Source organism: Myripristis murdjan, chromosome 5 (genome assembly GCF_902150065.1).
Source record: "Myripristis murdjan chromosome 5, fMyrMur1.1, whole genome shotgun sequence".
NCBI lineage: Eukaryota > Metazoa > Chordata > Actinopteri > Holocentriformes > Holocentridae > Myripristis > Myripristis murdjan.
This window is the reverse complement of record NC_043984.1, coordinates 15,456,143-15,477,099: the sequence shown is the minus strand read 5'-3', so window position 1 is coordinate 15,477,099 and position 20,957 is coordinate 15,456,143. Positions and strand designations below refer to the sequence as shown.

The window sequence follows — 20,957 nt, the reverse complement described above, 5'->3', positions numbered from 1 at the left end:
AATTAAAATAATTAAAGTGCATCAAAAAAAAAGAAAAAAAAAGTATTGGTTATGTGTTTAAAATGTGTTTATTTGTCACACAGTCATGTTTTTTCCGTGCCGTCTGGAATGTACCCGGAGGGGCGGGTTTTACGTGTGGCTATCGAGCCATCTGATTGGCCACCCGGGCTTGTCATCAGGGATTCCGGATGTCTGCTGTGGCAAGGATGAAAATTGTTTTCTGCCTCTCTCATCTTGACAGCTTGTTTGAAACCTGGCTGCGGATTAAAGTTTATGTAGCAAATTAAACATTTCCTCCCAGCGTTTCGACGGTGCAATAAATAGTAAGTTGGACTCTTCGTCTTACCTGTCAATTTGAGTTGTTCGCGGTTGTTCGCATGCTCACTGTTAAGCCAAGGCCATGAAATTGATCTGTGTCGCTGCTAGCTGGCAACGTTAGCCTGTTAGCTGCAGCCAACAACTACTGAGAAGAAACGGTACTAAGAATCAAGAATGAAAACAGAGGACTAGTTGCTGACATGCCAGTTAGCAGGCAAGCTAACATGAGCTTTGCAAGTAGTGTGGTTATTTACACGCTAGCTGCCTAGCTGCGGCGGACAACTACTTTGGTTTGCCTGTTTGTTTGGTGTAATGTCGCGTTAATAGTCGATATTTACCAGGCATAAGTTTCTGCAGACCAAAACATTAACCCGACTAGCAGTTAACTTAACCTGACTGTGGAGTTGAAATGACTTCTGAATTCCAGAGCTCGCCCAGTATCCTAGAGTTGGGTTTTTGCTCTGAAACCAGTTTACCCCTGAAATCATGTGACTGGACCACAGATCCAGCATCCAGCATCTTATTAATGGACACTTTGATGCGTGATCTTTGAGCAATGAGGAGGCCAAGGACCGCAGTTAATGATGGTGGCTCATTAATGCGACAGTACGGACAATGAAACGGGATTGATTGGGAATTTTGTTTTGCTCATGATTATTCAAGTTTGTTTGTTTGTTTGTTTGTTTGTTTGTTTATTTATTGCTTTTCTCTTCTCCAGCAACTGGGATGACAACATGGAGAGTGAAAATCAACCCAGAGGAGAGGCGGAGGGAGTGAAGATTCATGATCCACCCTCGGAGAGCTCCATCCCAGCTGGTAAATCATGATGTTGCTGACTGATAGCCCTTTTGTCATTCAAACTATAAACTTTGCTCAACTCACCTGTCTTCTTTTCTGTCTTTTATTACAGCTGACACCTTGGCAACCTCTCTCTCCCTGTTGGGGAATCACATGTTTCCTGAACATGCAAATCCTGTGGAGATAAATGACAATACCATTGTTAACAAAGAGGCCCCTGCAGAGTCAGTGTTGTCAGATGCTCCAGCAGGGGAGCAGAGTCTGGATGCAGAGCCCCAAGTAAACCAGGTTAAAGAGCTTGAGACTGAAGAGTCAGGGATCTTTGAATGTCAGAACAGTATGTATACGCAGCCTGCTGGCGGAGTAACAGAGGAGGCTGATATGAGCAATGGCCAGGACGACTCTGGGGAATTTGTTGTTACAATGCTGGCCAGGGGCAAACTGGAAGAGCAAGGTGTAGGTGTCAAGGGGAGGTCATCTCCCTTGTTGGAAACTGGCACCCTGGAGGCTCCTGCGTTTCTGTCTCACCGTGATGAGGACGTGACCGCTGAGAGCTGGCGGCAGCACAGGAAGCATGTTTTTGTGCTGAGTGAAGCAGGCAAGCCCATCTACTCCCGCTATGGCAGTGAAGAGGCCCTCTCCTCTACCATGGGAGTCATGATGGCACTGGTGTCTTTTGTCCAGAGTGGAGACAACATCATCCGCTCCGTGTATTCAGGTGAGAGATGTGGCCACACAGGGACATACGTCTGACAAATGTTCGGTATACCACTTGTTTCATGACATTTTTTTTTTTTCAGATTGGTAACAGTATCTTTTGCCTGTCTTCTCTGTTTCCTTCCATCAGAGGAGCACACAGTGGTGTTCCTGCAGAAGGGGCCCCTGGTGCTGGTGTGTGTATCCAGCAGTCGTCAGTCTGAGCAGCAACTACGTGGCGAGCTCCTGTACGTCTACTATCAGATCATCAGCATGCTCACCCAGGCCAGCATAGCCCGAATTTTCGAACACAAGAAAAACTACGATCTGAGGAGATTACTTGCAGGTTCTGAGAAGATCCTGGACGGCCTTCTCAACCTGGTGGACTCTGACCCCAGCTTCCTGCTGGCAGCAGTGCACTGCTTACCCCTGGCTTCTTCTCTCAGGGACTCCCTCAGCCAGATCCTGCAAAAGGCCATCACCCCTAACCTGGTTTTCTCCATCCTCATTGCCAAGAACCAGCTGCTCACCATCGTCCAAGAAAAGACTGTCATTGAGGACGCCAGGCTGGAGCCTGCAGACGTCCACCTTCTGCTCAACCTCATCGGAGCCTCCTCTGCCTTCCAGGCTGGGGAGATCTGGACTCCCATCTGCCTCCCGCTCTTTAATCCTGACTGTTACTTTTATGCGTATATTTCCTACCTGGATCCTCCAGAATGCACTGTTTGTTTGCTGCTGCTCTCAACAGACAAGGAGGCCTTCTATGCCGTGGCTGAGTGCAAGAGGAGGATAGAGGAGGCCATGGTGGCTCAAAACTCTCTGAGTCTCATAGCGAAAGCCCAGTCGTACAGCGTGAGCCAGGTGGGCGTCTCCGACCTCAGACACTTCATGTACAAGCCCTTTGATGTGCCAGACAACTACCGCCAGCTCACCCAGTTCACCAGGTGTGTGTGTGTTGTGTTTGCAGCTCACTGCAACAGGGTTACACAAGCCTATTTTAGGGCTTCATTATTTTGGCAATAAATGAAATTTGACTTCTGTAAAATGTGATATGAACTGCGATACATTTGGGTACAGCATTTTTTTCTTTAACATAATTTCTCTTTTAGCCTTTTGGGGAAGACACGGAATGGTCGGGGATAAAGTGCAATTGCGTAGCATTTTCACAGCCTGGATACGAAGTTATCTGAAGTCCCGTTCTCTTTCTGACAAAATCTAGCCTGTTTTTGTGTTATATTCAGTCACTGTTATTATTTACTTCTCCGGTTTATTGTTATGGAGTGAAGTCCAATTGAAAAATGTTCTCTTTTGCATTTAAGAATACAAGGGATCCTGAAACAAGCCACTTACAGGGGCACAGAGCAATACAAAATGTATGACATTTGTTGTGAATCTAACCAGATTGTCATCCACTGGAAGCCAATTTACTTCACTTATCTCTCACTGAGCTCAATAGAAAGCATTAGGTGTCCTATTACATTATCTAGCAGCCAAGCCAAGCCTTGATTTAAATCAAATTATATCGGGAGCACTGCCTTGTTGGTTGGACCCCTCTCTGTGCTATTTTGTCTCCTCAGCATTCCCAGCTGCTTTGTCCAAACATTTCAGTGCTACAGCCTGTTATGTCTCTGTATTGTTGTTTCTATATGAAAACACTGTGGGTTTTCTGAATATAACCCTTCTGCTGTGATTGTTTGCTGCGTCTAGCCCAGAGATGGAGGCTCCATACAGCAGCGAGGAGGAGAAAATGAGACTGCTGGACCTGTACCGTTATATGCACAGCCGCATCCACAGCACCTCCCGGCCACTCAAGCTCATTTACCACGTGGCTGAGAGGGAAACTCTGCTAGCCTGGGTATGTAGCTGCCTTCACGGAGGCACTCACAGGTGTTACTGTGTTTATCACCTGGCTACTGTCTGTGTGTATGAATAGATTTAAAAACACAGTTTGCTCAAAATGTAAAACAATATCCCCACATACCAGCAGTAATCCACCCAGACAGTTGCTGTGTGATTTGGTGAGGTTTCAGGTCTGCCACAGCCTTCTGGGACTCTGCTACAGTGGAAGTGGATGAATGTTTTTTTTTTTTTTTTTTTAATGGAGCTCAAACCATCAAAAATACATGTGGAAAAACTGAACAGCAACAGCTTTAGTCAGGTGTCCCTGGCAGTGCTTTGGACAGAGCTGTTGCCATTTATCTGTTTTTCATATGTAGATTTGTAATGGTTGAAGTTTCACAAAAGAATATCCATCCAGCACCATTGTACTGTGATGTCAGTAGACGGGGAAGATCACGGCAGACTGGAAACCTCACCAAATCACACAAGAGACTATCTGGATGGATAGTTCACACTAGGGGGAAGAGGGGAAAGATAGATTATTTTGATTATTTTTAGGAATTTGAAACCGCTCAATGAAAAACTGTCTTAACCTAAAATGTTGGTTTTCCTGACGGCTGTAGGTCACAAGTAAGTTTGAGCTGTACACCTGCTTCAGCCCCCTCGTGACCAAGGCCTGCGCCATCACTGCTATCACTAAGCTTCTAAGGTGGATCAAAAAGGAGGAGGACCGTCTCTTCATCAGATACCCCCCGAAATATTCCACCACCCCAAACCCCAGCAAGAGCTCCCGTGGAGGAAAATCTGACCAGCAGGACTCCACAGATAATGGCTTTTTATCTCTGCTATAGGACTCACTAGGTGCTACTTAATGTGGCTCTGCCCTCCTCTATCAACAATAGTTTGCACACTGGCTACAAGGTATTTGGAACCCTCTTGATGCTTGTTGGACTTAACGGACTTTGACTACTGGACTCAAACACTAAGTTTTACACTATTTAAGAAGGAATGGTCTCTTTTGAAATTAGTATTATTTCTTTACCTTAACAAGAAAGCATGTCATTTCATCACTGCTTTCAGTCAGACACAGTCAGGGAAAAACAGCGTTATAAATGAGTACATTTTAAAATTGAACTGTGGTAGAATTGTCGAATATCATTGCAATGATATTTAAATGTTTTTATATTGTTTTATTAATGCAACAAAAGTGAGGGATTTTCCTCAGACAGTGAATGTACCGCATCAAAGACAGTTCACATTCACAGGCTACATATGGTAATAACTATTGCAAGGTTTGTTTGTTTGTTTGTTTGTTGTCACTTTCTTGTGTAAGACAAGATGTGAAAAATGAACTTAAACTACCTTTCTCAGACTGGATCTCAAACATTTGATTTTTTAAACTTTTTTTTTCCATTACACAAAAACATCCCAAACCTTCAAAATGCGATATACAAGAAATGCAAGCACGTTGTTTTTTTTTGTTTGTTTGTTTGTTTTGGGCTTCATGACAGCTAGAAGAGAGAGAATTTGAATACGCTGTATTGTTTCAGTCCACTGATGTTTCCACTCCATGTCAAGATGATCAGCCCTTATCCATGTAACATTTTGTGCAGAATACAACGTAAATAGTGATCCTCACCCTTAAAAGTCGAGTCTGATCAAGTGACATGATCATCACTGTCTTTGTTATTGTCTTCATTACTAGGAGCCAGATTCTCGGAATATCATGAGATGATTTGGCTAAAGACTCACCATTAATTTCATGAAAAACTGTTTCCACTTGGTACGTACAGCCAGATTATCATGACACCCACAGTAGTGAGAGCTTTGAGGCCTCTTCTTTTCGGGTAATAGTTTTGTAGCTATGTGTACATAAATAATAGCCTCATCCTTGTGTAATGAGGAATTTCCTATCAATTGAAGTCTTAAGAGAAAATGTGTCCACAGTATTATGAAATAAACCCCAGGTTACACAAATCTACACAGTTGTCATATTTGAAGTCCAGAAAAGGTGGAGTTGGTAGTAGAGGGCATGCAAATTTAAGTTTGTTTGGCAAAAAAAAAAAAAAAAGTCTTACATGGCAGTCATTCCATGACTTTTATCATTAATGAGCCACTCCAGTGTGTTTCTCAGAGCTTCAGCAGGACACACACACATTACTGAAACTGAGCCTGATGATCCTCCAGATGCAGGACTGTCTCTCATGCTGGCTTCACACAAGTCAATTTTGAACTGCAACTCAATCAGAACCTTCAGAATTATGACAAATCAAATCAAATTCATAATTTCCATTTGTGGTCCTCCTTATAGAACCCCAATACAACTAAGTTGCATAGACCAGACGTTCATTAAAGTTGCAGCATGTGAAGCCTTGAGGCTACTTCCCTAATGCAAAGGAAAAGGTGATGGAGTGATAAATTGTGAGGCTTGAAACTGGTACTGCTCAGTATGTATTCAAGCCTTTCAACTTCCTCCTTAAGTAACTTCAGTTATTTTTTTCACATATTGTTTTAGTGTCACATACATATTCTGCATCCGCTGGTTGCATCACTCCAGTGAAGCTTTATCACACTTGCAAAGAGTGAAATATTCAATCTATTACTTACAGCCGGTCCATCACATCGAATAGAAAATATTTAGATTTCTTCTGCATCATTTTATACACATTTCCCTGTAATTTGCAGGATGTTTGTGGTATCTTTAGAAACTTGAATTTCAACTAAAATAATTTGGGCCTGAACAAAGCTCGACTTCACAGCAACGACAAACCCAGCCATGGATGCAGCACAGCTGAGCAGAGTAATAGACAGCGTCACACAAATAGTCCTTTCAAACAGTATTTATTCTTGTGTGAGAAAATATTGTCTCAGGCAGATTATAGATCTTGCTCTACAATTCAAATAACAAGATCAAAAATCTCCCGTGCCACCCAAGGAAAAAAACAAAACGAGTCTAGTAGGCTAGTGCACTCATGCCTACAGAACTAGGGTTTTGTGCCAATTGACTGCTAGGGAATATGATCTGACATTTCCGTAGGTACCGTCACTATTACAAAGAGCTACTGAGCATCATACATAAATCTTTTCAATATTTACTTTTTAAATAACACTCTTTCAACTGTCACACAATATAAATTAAAATCTAAATTAGATTTTTGCATTCCTTAAATTACTTCATGTAAGCCGATATAAACATACATTTACATATTTACAAAACTATACACATGCACATTTACTAAACTGAGTTTGTATATATACACACACACACATATATAAGGTTTTTTTGCCACACATATGGCTCCAGGAGTCATCACTTCCACAAGTTTTTCAAAACAGACCGATTGTGCTTTTCAAGTCATTACAGCCAGATTTGCACGCATTTGCAAGTTTTTCAACAAGTGATTGCAGTAAACCCTTTCATGACCTGACATAATCAGCATCACCTTCTATGTAGTGACTTTACATCTCTTTCACCAAGTAGCTGCACAAAGTACTCCAATATTCTCATAATAATACAAAAAACAGTTTCACAATATGGAAAAATAAGTAAAGTGTTCTGAAGTCTCACCCACGCCAAGTCATAGCAAGACTGAAATTTCAAGAATGTTTGAACTGGCATCTATGGGGTAAAATTTTCACTTTTTTCCTCATTCACTTCAAAAGCATCCTTTAAAAAACACTCCAGGACGTCTGATTTTTCCAAAGGAAAACAATCATATTGGCCCAGCCTACACTAACAGGCTAGATCGTAGGTGATTTGATGTAGGAAGGATATGAACGAGAGGCGTGTCAATTTTTAAGTTTTGTGCCTCATATTCATTCAGAAAGCTTTTATGTATTGTGTGTTATTGTTTTAAACATAATTTGGGGAATTTTTAAGAACTTCTGAGGGTGAACTAATAATTTTTGTCCATAGCTGCCAAAACAGAACTTTCTTAAAAGTAGGGTCCAGACATGATGTGAACAGTTAAGTGGGACTTTACCACTCTGAAAGCAGTGATATTTCAATGGCAAATACAATCGGAATATGCTCTGAATCAAGACAGTCCCTTTGAGGAAAAAACTATTTACACATTTCACACTTTAAAGTCTTGATTCACTTTGGCCTAAAATAAACTTCATGTTAACACATAGTAACAGTGGTTTTGTAAAATAAAAAAGGGAAAAAAGAAGAAAGAAAAAATCACATAAATGATTGAAAATTCTTCTAAAAATCTCTTCAAGCTGTTACTTTTTCCCCCATTAAAAAAACTCACTGAAGCGTCACATTTTTTTTTTGCCACAAAGAGACAAATTACAATCAAGGCTGAACTGTTGAAATGGAGATCCTAGTTTTACTTTCCCCACCTATTCAGGAGCTTCACCCTGATTAAACTTCTATCCCTCAAACCAGGAACCTGCTGAGGATGGTCAAATTTAAGAGACTAAAATTATTCATATAAAATTGGAGGGGGTGAAGTTTAGGTTTCCTCTCACATGGTTTAAGTGTACCATGGCCCGGTCGTATGCTGTGTGTACAGACTTGCGCACGCTGGGTTTCTTGCCCTCCATCAGGCGCAGTTTGTCCACAGTGTCATCCATCCCCAGCGGCAGGAGTTTGTCTCGAGGGAGCCATTGCCTGAAAGGCAAGGACACGTGAAAGTGAAAGGAGTCAGGCAATGTACAATATGAAACCTCACTGTTACAAAATTCAGCCTTAGGTTCATCCTGCCAGCCCGAGTCTTACCACGTCCTTTTGGTGTCGAAGAAGAGCACTAAGAAGAGCTTCTCGCCTGCTTCCACTTGTCTCCACTCGCCCAGTTTGAGCACCTCCACAGGGGGAACTGGGATGGGGATGCCATTGTGAAGAAGCCCCTCCTGTGGCATGTCTGGGTCAACAATCTGTAGGAATACATTTTTACATTACAGTTTTCTAAAAAATGATTGCTTTAAATGGGATTTAAGCAGGCCTTTGTTCACTTGTAGGACAGCACTGCTGTGGGACATTCTTGAGCACTGCAGCCGGGAGCGGGCAGTCATGCAAGCCACTGCAGGCAGAGGTTGGACGAAAAACACAAAATAGCCTAATAATTGAAAAGAAAAAATGCTGTCTCTCTCTCTCTTGATATTATTAGTGCTGTCATTTCAGCCTTCACTATAAATAGAGTTATGTCAACAAATTTAGGGTAGTACTTTCTTTGTCTCTTTTAAAGTATTTATTTGGAGGATGTTTTTTGGTGAAGCTGTAATAAAGGTTACTTTAAAACTAAATAAGGTATTCTTATTATTATTAACATTGGAAGTTTAATTTAATTTAAATCCCAGAAAAATCCCCCTAAAACTTGTAGAGCTTAAATCTGACAATGTAGTTGGGGGCTAGATTCATTGCATCTCTGTGCACTGCCAGGCAAAATACCTTTTCAAGTGATATAAATACGTAGAATGAGTTTCTGTGGGATTCTGTGGGGTGAAAGCAGGACAATCTGGACCAGTTAGGGTGCAGGAGCAGGCAGGTACATGATCAAAAAGTCAGTCCAACGCTGACCTCTGAAAATACGTTCTATTCTTACACTTAGTTCCATGAGACAAAAAATAAAAATCTATGCACACCACAAGCTACAAGATCAAATTCATTCTCACCATTGCTGGGTATGACGGATATCCTCGGCATTTGGCCCAAACCAGATCAAGGGGCGTCAGCTCCGTCTCACTATCTAAAGACAGAAGCATCGTCCTTCCTGTGCAGAGGAAGAACAATTACAAGGCATCCGGTCAGACTGTATTGGTGAAAGGTCTTGATCAACTCTGACATTTAATTGAACTTTATCTGTCACATACAATTATGGGTCACTTTTCTCATCAGTTGCATTTATAGAATCTCACCCTACTCATCATCAAAAGAAATGATGGTGTAAAAAAAAAAAAAAAAAAATCCTGAGACATTCCAATGTTATTTGGACTGCCTTCTTATGATAATACACACCAGAGCCAGAGATGTCTCCGTTCTCACTGTTGGGGACTTTGGCTAGAGCGGGTTTCCCCCGGCTGCGTTTGGGTGGAGAGACACTGCAGCTGTCAACACAGAGAGGATGATTAAGGTTTAACTATGTTTTAATGCCAAAGAATTTCAAAGATAATACACCTACTTCTGGATACTCACTTTAGTTTTTGGTCATCATGGTGGTCCTCAGCAATGTGCTTTCCATTTGTTAGGCCTAGTGGAAACACAAACACCCTCAATAGAGCGCTGACCAGAAACTGACTCCGCTCAACCATTTCCACTAATCTTAGAGAATGACAACAATTCCACCAACATACATACAGTGCTTTGCGAAAACATTCAGACCCTGGACTTTGGGCGCACTGTCACGCTATCAAGTTATTTCAAAATGCATTTAATTGGGAATTTCATGGGGTACTCTGCATAAAGTGCTCCATCTTAGTGAAGTGAAAACAAATCTGAAGAATTTTATGTGAAAGTACAATACCGAAATAACAAACTGAGCTTGAAAAAGTATTTAACACCATTGCTTTGCTTGGGCTAAACTGCTATGCTAGTCCAAAAATTTGCTCAACATTTCTGCTGCTCATATATTTCATTGTATTTAGTGCCGAACAATGTTTCCTTTTAAAACTGTTTAATAAAAAAATGGTTCTTGCCATAGACAGATCCCTTACCGAATTCTCAGCGGGACTTAATGGGATTTAAAGATGTCGACTGGATTCTCCATCAGCATACTTAAGCACAGTATGGAATATATGGTTAATTTATGGATGACATTCAAAACCAGTTCTTTAACTTTCAGAGGAAATATAAATCATCACCCTCCCATCACAGTTTGAGAAAATACAGAATTTGAAATATTTACGAGTTTTCCTGTCCAATTTCTCTGATGGCTTCCAAGTGAGAACTGACTGTGAAAGCCCCACTGCAACTGTACCTTCTGCATTTTCAATTATAAAGATTGCAAAAAGGTGATTTATGTTGTCTTTTTAGCTTGAAGAACTGGTCTTGAAAGTCATCCATAAGTGAACAATATATTACATACAGCGCTCAAGAATGCTGATGGAGATAAATTCGAGGCAACACCCTAAAATCCCTACGAGTTTCCAGTGAAGGGAACTGGTTTCGGCTTTGCTACCAAGAATGACAAATTAAAAAAAGTTAAAAATGAAACATTGCCCAATATCACTAAATACAAATCTGATACATGATTAACAGGTAAGAAATGTTGAGCTAATTTTTGCTAGTGTGACGGTGTGGCCCAAACAAAGCAATAGTGTGTAATGTTTATGCAAAATGTTTACTTTTTAAAAAAGGTACAATATGTAATAATTTACCTGCTCAAATGCTCACAGTACCTGCAAATGACCATAACAGAGCTGCTGGCATTAAAAAGTGTCTATCAATACCAGTCAGTCCACTGTTACTCTGATGGTTGTTGAGATTAAGAGCTTTCAAACAGCCAAGCCAGTTTGGCCTGTTGGCCTCATTTCTCTCCTTCGTTCTTGTCATACTGGTTTCTGCTAACAGCAGGGCATTTCAACTTGCTGAATCATAAAATACACATTATGTCTGCCTTGTTTCCTATGACTTTTGCTTGACGTGACACCACTTGTAGCTCCTTTAAATGTTTTTTACCCTCAAATGTCAGCCTAGTTTGTGTTGTGGTGTAGAATTTTTACCTCCAACTAATGCTAAATGAAATCCTAGTTAGCTTATAAATTCCGACCGCAGATGGCAATAACCACTAGATGGTGCTACACTAAAGCTGTAAACTGTACCTGTAATGGTGCTTTCACATTAAATTCTACAATTTGGTTTTACTTTGATAAAACGGTGCTTTATATTGAACTCAAACAAGTTTTAAAAATCCCAAATATTTTCTCAAACTAGAAAATGCCCCCAGTAGAGTGCAGCCCTCTGCCAGATCAGGTATTGTGTCATGTTCATAGAAAACATGATTAAAACTGGTAAAGATCTGCTATGCATTCGCCTGCACAAGAAACCGCAGCTACCTTTTTTAAAGATTACCAAAACCCAAAGAGAAAAGAAATAAAATAAAATATGATGATGTAGCTTGTCCTCACACAAATAGACAACGTACAAAATAACACCTTGAACCCATGGATGCAAATTTTGTCAAGATTGCCAATCATCTTTGCAACCTAATAAAATTAAGCAGTGGAATCCACAGAATGTTGCCTAACGTGGTAATAAACACTTTCACTGTTGAGCTGTGACCGCATTACACCTCCAGCTGAAGGGAAAAAAAACAGAAGGAAAAACTCAGCCCATATAAAAATAAGATCTTGCCTGACAGTCATGGCGTCTTCTTCTCTTCTTGTTACTGTCATCGCATTGATATACTTTTCATGTCACTTCTCTTCTTGGCTCTAAGCCAGTTCACGGTCAGGCAGCTAGCTGTCCGTGTGACTTGACTGCTTACAGCTGAGTGGCTACAAAACCTCCCCATCCACATAATCTTGTGTGAAAGCTAGCAGGCTTGATGACGGAGAGAAGTCAGATTGTCCGTCCAGATTCATTGCGTACATGCTTTGCCCTGACTGGCTGCCCTGCCTCACAGCCAAAACAGAAGCCCAGGGGTGACGTCAAAGAAAGCCCCTCCATTCCAAAGTATTCAAAGTGACCAACAGACACTCTGATGCTACTTTGAGGTGTTGCCACATTTTGTGGATTATAACACAGTATTTGCTTGATTCTTTGAGTGTTCCTGCGAAGATGGATACCAAGAGCACTCGGATCGGAGCGGTCTTTGCTTTTTGCCCTGATTCCAAGGAAAGAATACAAGAATACGGTATACTTAGAAAGGTACTTGGTGGATTGGATCAGCCGGAGATCCCCCCAGCTGATGAAGTCCGGTTGGGGTTAAGGTTAATGTTAAAGTTAGGGTTAGGGTTAGGTCTCAGCTACTCTAGAGACAGATTGATATTTGAAATGAACAAATTCAGTGAATATTTCCTCACAATCCACTAGCTGTCCAGCCACTTACTGAACAGTGTGCATATTCAATCAAGTCAAGACTTCAATCAAGGATCAATCTCTATACAAAGTTTCATGTAAATCCGTTCACAACTTTGAGATATCTTGGTAACAGACAGACAGACCGATTCCATGACCTCCTTGGCAGACATAATAAGTTAGTGGCTAAACAAAATGTAAGTCCAGGGTCTGAATAGACTGGCAAGGCACTACATACACCTAACAAGTGCAACATGTTCCTCTTACCTCCTTCTCTGGATGGTGTTGGGGGTTTGTCTGCTTCGCTGTCTGAGCTGTGGCCTCTGGACCTCAAGTGGTGGGAGGAGGGTGGCGGGGGAACAGGGGTGGGAGTCGGGGTTGGGGGCGAGGAGGAGATAGTGGTCACACCGGGCGAATGTGGACTGGCTGGGGTGCTGTCCAAGCCATTGATTTTACCTTCAGACTTCTTTCCATTCTGTTGTGGTACAGTCTTATCTTTTGCCATCCTTGCCCCATTTTTAGCTTTCTTGAACAGAACAGATGTACGGCGACCGACCCCAACTAGCGGCGGATTTGGAGGGGTACCCAGCGGGGTGACTTCGTGGACAGCCTCTGGTTGTGATGATGGGGTTTCACCAACTTCAGCTTCATCTTCACCCTGGCTTTTGCTTCCGCTGCGGGCCGATCTCGGACGCTTGTAGGAGCGCCCAGGTGATCTTCGCCCTCCAGTTACTATGCCCAGCACTGGCGGTTCGAGTGGAGCGTCTCCTGGCAGTGGTGATGACACTGGGCATGTCAGCTCTAGTACAGGTGGAGAGTCATCTGGATCAAGGACAGATTTAATCAAGCAATATTAATAATGCATAACTGGTGCCATTACTGTAGCAATAAAATAATGCCAAATGAGTTTAAAGTTATTTCATCTAATCTTTCATTAACGCACTGTGTAAAAATCCTCTTACCTGTCCCAGTGTCAGAGACTGATGTAAAAGGTCCATTATCCTGAATGTCTTTCTTCCCCTTTTTTCTGTCCTTCTGTTCTTCCTTCTCTTCCTGTTCTTCTTCTTCTTCTTCTTCTTCTTTTCCCTCTTCCTCCTTGTCATTACCATTTACAGAATGAGAGTTGTGCTGCTGCTGGTTCATCTTCTGTCTGAGAGTGTTGATCTCTCTGCGCAGCAACCTGATGCGTTTGGTTCGCCCACCACTGGATCGCATAGATGTAACCATGTCCAGTTTGTCCAGTAATGCCTTCAGTTGCTCGTCTGTGGTCAGGTGCAGTCTGTTCTCTGGATCCAGGATACAGTCAACTGTGGAGAGTGTAAGACGAGGAGCAGGAAAACAAGGGAATGAGAAGGGATGAGAGTAATGGGTTACGCTTAAGAGGAAATGTTTAAGTCTCTCCCTCATGAGAACAAACCCTCCCAACTCACCATCATCCCAGCTGCAGTGGTAGAAGCCATGTTTGTTTGGAGCCTCTGGGAGGTGCATACCGGTGCTGGGGTCCAGGCCGATACTCTGAGCCTGCCTGTGGGCATGGCGGAGAACTGCTCCCCCAACCTCCCGCAGGTGCAGGGCTGCCCTGTGGAACATTGTGTCCTTGGAGTTGTATTTGAGGCAATTGGAGACCATGAGTTCAAAGTCACTCTCAAGGTCTGCTATGGAGCAGTAGGCATGGGCCTCCAGTTTGGTACGCATGGTGGAGAAGTCCATGGGTTGAGAAATAAACTCCAGGTAATCTGGGACCTTGAGGAATCATTGGGATAAGAATACATTAACTGAGTCACAATACAGGCAAAGCAAAAACGATGGTGGATGAAAGGGCTAACCCTTCTGAACTGAACCAACCTCTGCTAGATTTACAGGCTGCGAGAAGATCTTGGCAGTGTCCTTCTCTTGCAGTTGGTCCAAGGTGGAGCGGAGAAGCACTAGAGCCGGGGTCAACTTCAGTTCCAGAGCAGCCTGCTGAATTTTCATCTGAGGAGGCGGAGAGATGATATAAATAATTAGGGTAGAGCAGAGTGAGGGAAATACAAGGTCACTCTGAAAGACTATAATGAATGACAGATAGTGAAAAGAAGGCTGCATAGGTGACAACGCAGATCATGAACATCTGTATGAGAGAAAGTAACTCAAACCACTACTGCTTGTCTTATTTCTCTTGTTTAACATAATTTTAGGAGACATCCGTAAATCACCTGCTCTCTCTTTAGCCTCTCTCTCTTGCGGATCAGTTCCACCAAGAGCCTGGCTCTTTCCAAGTCTTGCCTCAGTTTCTGCCAGTAGCGTAGCTCCTCTCTTGCAGCACACAACTTCTCATCAGGTTCCTTCTGAACACAAAGGAATACCCACACAATGAGCTTACATTTCAGATTCAGCATTAATACCCATTAAAATGAATTACTGTGTAATTTTTGCAGACATGGGCAGCATGGGGAAATTTCAGCTCTGAAGCCCAAGTTTGCTCTTGGGTCCATTGCAGTATCAGTTCCAGTATATGTTGCAACTAAGTAGTTGCTCTTACTGGGAAACTGGGAAATGCAATTAGTCCTCCTAGCTTTCCAATGTGACAAAAATGTAACCCATAGATCGTCTGTTTAAAATATGCCGATACAGGGAGTTGCCGCAAGGTTCTGTGGCCTTTACAAAACAAGGTAAAATACAAATGAAAAAATTACACAGTTAGAAAATAGGAATTCTCATCCAAAGAATGGGCAGCAGCCATTTTCTTCTTTTATTCATAAAGCTCACTTTATAATTAAAACCCCAAACAAGTTGGCAGATTTCCATAGTCGTCTTTTTCAAACATTTCATGATTTTGTTTTCAATAATGAAGCAAATAAGCTGTTGCATTCCAGTTTTGGAGCTGCTGTCTGTCCAGATAGTAAACACAAATCCACTATCTAGAAGTGGTGACAGATATTTGAGATGATTTATGCATGATTCATTGACTTTTGTGGGTTTTATTTCAGTGATAAAAGATAATTTCTGACATTTCTGCTTAATTTGATAATGACAATAGAGGGAGGCAGGAAAGGCAGGGGGAGAGAGGGGGAATCACTTGCAGCAAGTGATGGGGAGGGTTGTGATGCATTTTCAGTTAATTTACATTCGACCTTATATGCACTCTCATCCTTCCTCACCTGTTCTGCAGTCTTGTGGGCCTGCAGGTGAGAATGAAGTCGGCGTATGAGAGGCATGCCATTGCGTGACTGCCGTTTCAGCAACCAGTAATTATGAAGCCTTTGCATGAACTGATTTTTCCTCTGGACTGCAACTCCTGTGCAGATCTTGTTCAGCCTGCGGAGACACCATATAAGACTAAAATCATACACTGACTCTGTGGCAATACTACTACTAGAAATAATTAAACACTGGAAATCTGTGGCATATTGGTACTGCATTCAGTTAAAAGGGAATAAAAATACATGTCTATGAATCTATGAATTGGTAATGTGCATCCTATGGATCCTACAAAGAATATCAATCACCTGTGGTGAGGAAATGGTAACTCTACAATTAATTTAAAAAATATGTATGCTGAGGAAAATATTATCAGAAAGAGTGACTGTCAGACCTGTGAGAGGGGATCTGAGGCACCAGCAGCACAGGCACAGTAGAGCGACGTGTTGACCCACCAGACCCTTTCTTAGTCTTCTTTTTCTGACCCTTGGCATCCCTCTTGTTTGGTGGTGTTGGGGGGCTTTGTGTATAGGACCTCTGACCCCGGTTGCCCCGGCCTCCCACCAGTCTCCCCTCGACTGACTCGTCTCCAGACCCTTCCCGCCGAGACCCAACTGGAGAGTGATGCTCACAGAAAGCTGTCTTCTTCACAGAGAAGGTTGTACCATTGACACTGGTCTCTCTGACAGGGTCTATCTTCATGAAAAGGCCAGCTTTCTGGGCACACGTGACATGAAAGGCCCTGTAGCAGTTGGCTTTGTGGCACTGAATGGACGCTCCTCTGCCCTTCTGCTTACACAGGTAGCAGGTGAGCTTCCAGCGGGCAGGAGGAATGTTCTTGACCCCTTCGACAGGCTCCAAGAAGACAGTGTTGGCGAAGCACACTTCAGGGATCCATATAGCACAGACAACGTGAGCCCAGCATCCATCACTTGTCTGTTTGAAGGCACCTCCCCGGTTAGGACAGAGCACACAGTCTACAGGACGGGAGGGGGACTGCAGGCAGCAGCGGCACAGCCACTGGCCCTCAGGTACATAGGGCACACCGTAACACTCCTGGTGAACAGCCAGGTTGCAGATGTCACAGAACAGGATGACATTACTGTTCAGACACTCATCATCCAGGCAAACACAGCAGAAGGCATCCTCGTCTATGGCACTCTGGGACAAAGCCTGGCTGCGGGACTCCAGGATGGACTCCCTCTCCAAGCGGTCGATCAGTAGCTCAAAAGTGTCCGGAGATACGGATGCATGGCCGTCAGACACCCTCTTCTGGTTGACCATCTCTAGCCAGGCCAGGTCCTCCTCATCCATGTCATACTCTGCCTGGCAGTCCTGCTCCTCCCCTGATTTTTCTATGTAACGGTAATAGGCTGCTGGGAGAGGTGGTGCATCTGAAGGGCATACAGAACTCAGCACGCGGAAGGTGGGCTCAGGTAGAGGACTTTGGTGAGATGGGGAATTAGTAGGACTTGTGTGCTGCTGGGAGCCAGACCGCTGGCTCTGGTGAGACGCATTTTTGCCGTTCCGCCTACCTTTGGCATTTGGGGGTTTCCTCCACGATCTGGCTTTACTCTGCGTCTGCTCACTGTTCTCCTTGTTGCTGTTGCATTCAGCAATGTCCTGGGCCATCATCTCATCCTCAGTGATGACTGGCAGGGGATCGGTGATGTTAATCCTATGGAGCCTTCCATCTAGGTCCACCTCCACGATTTTCTGTGCCTGAGCATAGGTCAAAGTCTCCCTGGTCGGAGACAACTGTAGTCTGTAGGGCGAGGGGGGCCGCAAATGGCCAGATGAACCCCTGCCCCTTCCCCTCCCTCGGCCTCGGCCCCTACCCATGTTGAGTCCTCTAGCAACTGTCTCACATTCCCACCTCCTCACCTTCTGCATGGGGGTTTACACCAGCTCCCTAACAGATGAGAACAGAAGAAAAAATAAAACTGAAGAAATGATGCCAATTACTGATACCATCCTCTACTTTACATATGCTCACTGGGCTACAATGTTCTAATTGCACTGCATTGTTTTTTTTATTTCATTAGTATACAATCATTTTGATAGCTGGCTATTATCAAACCAAAGGTACTGCCTAAGGTGAAGTATTAATAACTAAATGGCAGCCATAGTCCATGTTTATAACAATGAGCTAAACTGTAAGAAACTCATGAATGATGAGTATGATGTTACTAAGTATTGCAATATCTGCCCAATAAGTGCTGGTGGTGCAGCTGTTAGAGAGGCATGCATGTGATCTGGTGGGAAGCAGTTCAAATCCTCACACTGGATGGCAAATTCAGTTAGGGGGGCAACCGAGGTAACTGCTGACGTGCCCTCAAGTGAGGCACTTCACACCCAACTGCTCCAGATGAGCTAGTCTGTGGCCTAAAGCATACAATTGTTGCGTTAGTCGGCAGCTTCAAATGTGGGTCTGTATGATTTGGTCTTTATTCATGTACATGTTTGTATGTGCAACCACCCCACCTCATTGCAAACAAAGGCTTCCTTAAAGTCACTTGCTGCTATAAAATATAAATTTATTGTAATTAAATTTTCCTAATTATAATAGGGAAGATGGAGTTGAGAGGAAAGAGCCAAAAAGCCAGTGAGTGAAATGTTATCAGTGACATTTCATTGCATGTTTAATTATTCATAATTAAGAAATGACACTTTCATTGTCTATTATTTTATATTCTGTGTAAGTACACATGAATGTACTTATACTTTACATTTCCCACTGATGAATCTTATTGCTTTTGCTGCTGCAAGAGCCTTAGGACCAATAAAGCCTCATCCTATTTTGCATCTCTGGTGAGGTACATCGTATTTCTATTTTTCCTCTGCACAATAGTTATGATATACTGTGTAGTACTGATGTTACTGTATAAGATGGTAATGTGGGTTTAGCTCAAGTGCTGTAGCTGCACAAATACAGTAACTTGCCTGCCCTGCTTGCATGCACCACGGCCGTGTTTCGATTGGCCCAATCAGGAGTCTGTAACACTGCCACGTTACTGTCAAACCAATGAAATGCTAGCATCCTCTATTTTTTCCTTGTTGCTGTGCGTAGTTAGGTTGAAGAGCGCTAAATACCAACCCGTGTATCTAACATCTGTCAGCCATTTTACCCGCACAACAACAGAGACAACATTTGTATTGCAAGTTGATTAGCAGCCCAATTATACATGCCAACTGCAACCAGAGTGTCAGTGCATCGTATACACGGTGCCAAACTGCATACATTAATTGCTCGCATACATTAGATGACAGCACTGCAGTGTGCGATGCTGTGGACTGTGCTTTGTATTCCAGACCCCTGCAAAAAGGTTTTTCTATTGCTGATGCGATAACGATTACTCCGTCGGGCAGGACACATAGCTCGCACAAAAATCACAAAATTTTCCAACGTTACCTAGTGCGACTGAATATCTGAAAATATCGAAGTGGTTTACCTTGAGAAATCGTCCTCCGCAGTGCCTGTGCCAGAGAAAACAACTAATCCTGGCCAAATGTCAGCTAGTGACAGACTACAACCAAGGCGGACATGCTAGCCGTTAGCTTAGCTAACGTTAGCCGGTAATTTCAGGGGCGATAGCGTCATCTTCAGCAGTCCAGTCCTCCGCTGTGACTCCGGACAAACACATAAACTCGACCTGGTTTCATAGCTATGCTTCAAACCTTTCCAACGTTGTTGATTTTCCACTTAAAAATACTAAAATCCTGTAGATATCAAGTTAATGTACCTTGGATGAGGCTAAATTTTCAGTCAAGATGGCTTGAAAAATACGCCCCTTTGGAAAAAACGATCTCGGCCAATTGTAGGTCGTCGTTTGGCCTCGCACGCAACGCGCATCTTATTGTGATTGGTTACCATGGAAAACCGAAGTAATCGGACTCCAACAGGAGCTCGTGAGAGAATAACGCGATGAGAAAAACAACGAGACCTGTAATTGCGCGCCTTCTCTTCATTTAAGACATACAACAGATTGTGACACCTGTTACCTTCTACTTCTAATGCAGTGTGATTTTATGAAGCGTGTGTGCAGGTCAGCTAATCCAGTGGCCGTCAGACATGAAGCAAAACCACAGGATAATGCTGACTCTATACGCTTAAGGCTGAATTATGCTTGAGTTTTAGGCTTGAGTTTTTCTTTTTCCTCCTACTTGGGATTGAGGCTGCACTGCAGTCAAATTTTACCAGGCTAGCTGAAATGCCCAATAGGTTACAATATAGCATGCTGCAGGCTGCTGAATTTCAGTAGGCTGTGTTAAAAATAAATATGCAGTTGGACAAAATCTTAAGTTTGTCTACTTTCATCACTATATGTTAGGTGGTATGTGATTTGACAATATTTGTTTTTTGCATCATAGCTAACATTGATTTTTGCTGATTGAATTTCTCCCCTGGCCAGAGAAGGCATTCTGTCAATACACTGTTATAGAGTAAGAAAAATATTATGATGTCAGTCGGCTTTTTTGAAGCCATAACTTGCCTCCTTGGGTTTTGGCCTTACAGCCCAAAACCCACACCCCAATTTCCAAGCACTGCTTATTGCTCACTCATTTTTTGCAACTGGTGTCACCATAGAAGCTGTAATATACATATTGAACAATCAAATTCAGACTTTTATTTAATTTATAACTCACACAGTTGTTTGCCCAGACAACATTCCTGCAGGCTGAACACTCAGTGATGTCCTAATCAAGCTCATTTTGGTATTTCCTTTGCACTTATAAATCAGTAAGCTCTAATACTAGAAAATCCATTTTGCTCTAATCCACTCCACATATTTTGCCAGTAATCATATATTAGGTAAAGTTCCAAAAATCAGTAGATACAAGCCTGTTTGTAAACCTGGATATGGTTGTATATTGGCTCATGAGGGTAATGGGGGAATACAGGTGAAAACAAAAATGAGTGAATCATGGCCTGATGTTGAATGCCAGCCCATTTATTTCCCCTTGTTTTGCTTGCTACTCCGAGTAGTTTTCATCAGAAAATGAAATCAAACCAAGGCTATAAAAAATTTACATCTTGTAAAAAAAAAATATGCTGGAGATTTTCACTAATTGCAAGAACAAATTATTATTTCAGATGACAGTGCATGACTTGCAGAACGGCAAAACAGATTTTGTGTGTGTGTGTGTGTGTGTGTGTGTGTGT

At 42.6% G+C, this 20,957-nt stretch overlaps 2 protein-coding genes across 3 annotated transcripts; one reads left to right on the top strand and one right to left on the bottom strand.

The window, feature by feature from the left end:
- The first annotated feature begins 166 nt into the window (after positions 1-166).
- On the top strand, positions 167-5,632 carry mon1bb (MON1 secretory trafficking family member Bb). Its single transcript, XM_030052679.1, has 6 exons — positions 167-323; positions 1,037-1,134; positions 1,229-1,834; positions 1,964-2,756; positions 3,520-3,667; positions 4,275-5,632. The coding sequence occupies exons 2-6, from the start codon at positions 1,053-1,055 to the stop codon at positions 4,500-4,502; spliced, it is 1,857 nt and encodes a 618-aa protein (XP_029908539.1). The 5' UTR covers positions 167-323; positions 1,037-1,052; the 3' UTR covers positions 4,503-5,632.
- Positions 5,633-6,473: 841 nt separating this feature from the next.
- Positions 6,474-19,606, bottom strand: brpf3a (bromodomain and PHD finger containing, 3a). 2 transcript variants are annotated; one of them, XM_030051691.1, is made up of 13 exons: positions 19,246-19,606; positions 16,188-17,705; positions 15,754-15,910; positions 14,809-14,940; positions 14,459-14,587; positions 14,044-14,356; positions 13,576-13,920; positions 12,881-13,435; positions 9,791-9,845; positions 9,614-9,702; positions 9,271-9,368; positions 8,378-8,532; positions 6,474-8,269 (listed from the first exon to the last, which is right to left on the bottom strand). In XM_030051691.1, exons 2-13 carry the CDS (start codon positions 17,684-17,686, stop codon positions 8,086-8,088), a joined length of 3,711 nt encoding a protein of 1,236 aa, XP_029907551.1. In that variant the 5' UTR covers positions 17,687-17,705; positions 19,246-19,606; the 3' UTR covers positions 6,474-8,085. The 2 variants fall into 2 exon arrangements, with proteins under 2 accessions (XP_029907551.1, XP_029907552.1); XM_030051692.1 differs by having other exon boundaries at positions 14,809-14,937.
- Positions 19,607-20,957: the final 1,351 nt, after the last annotated feature.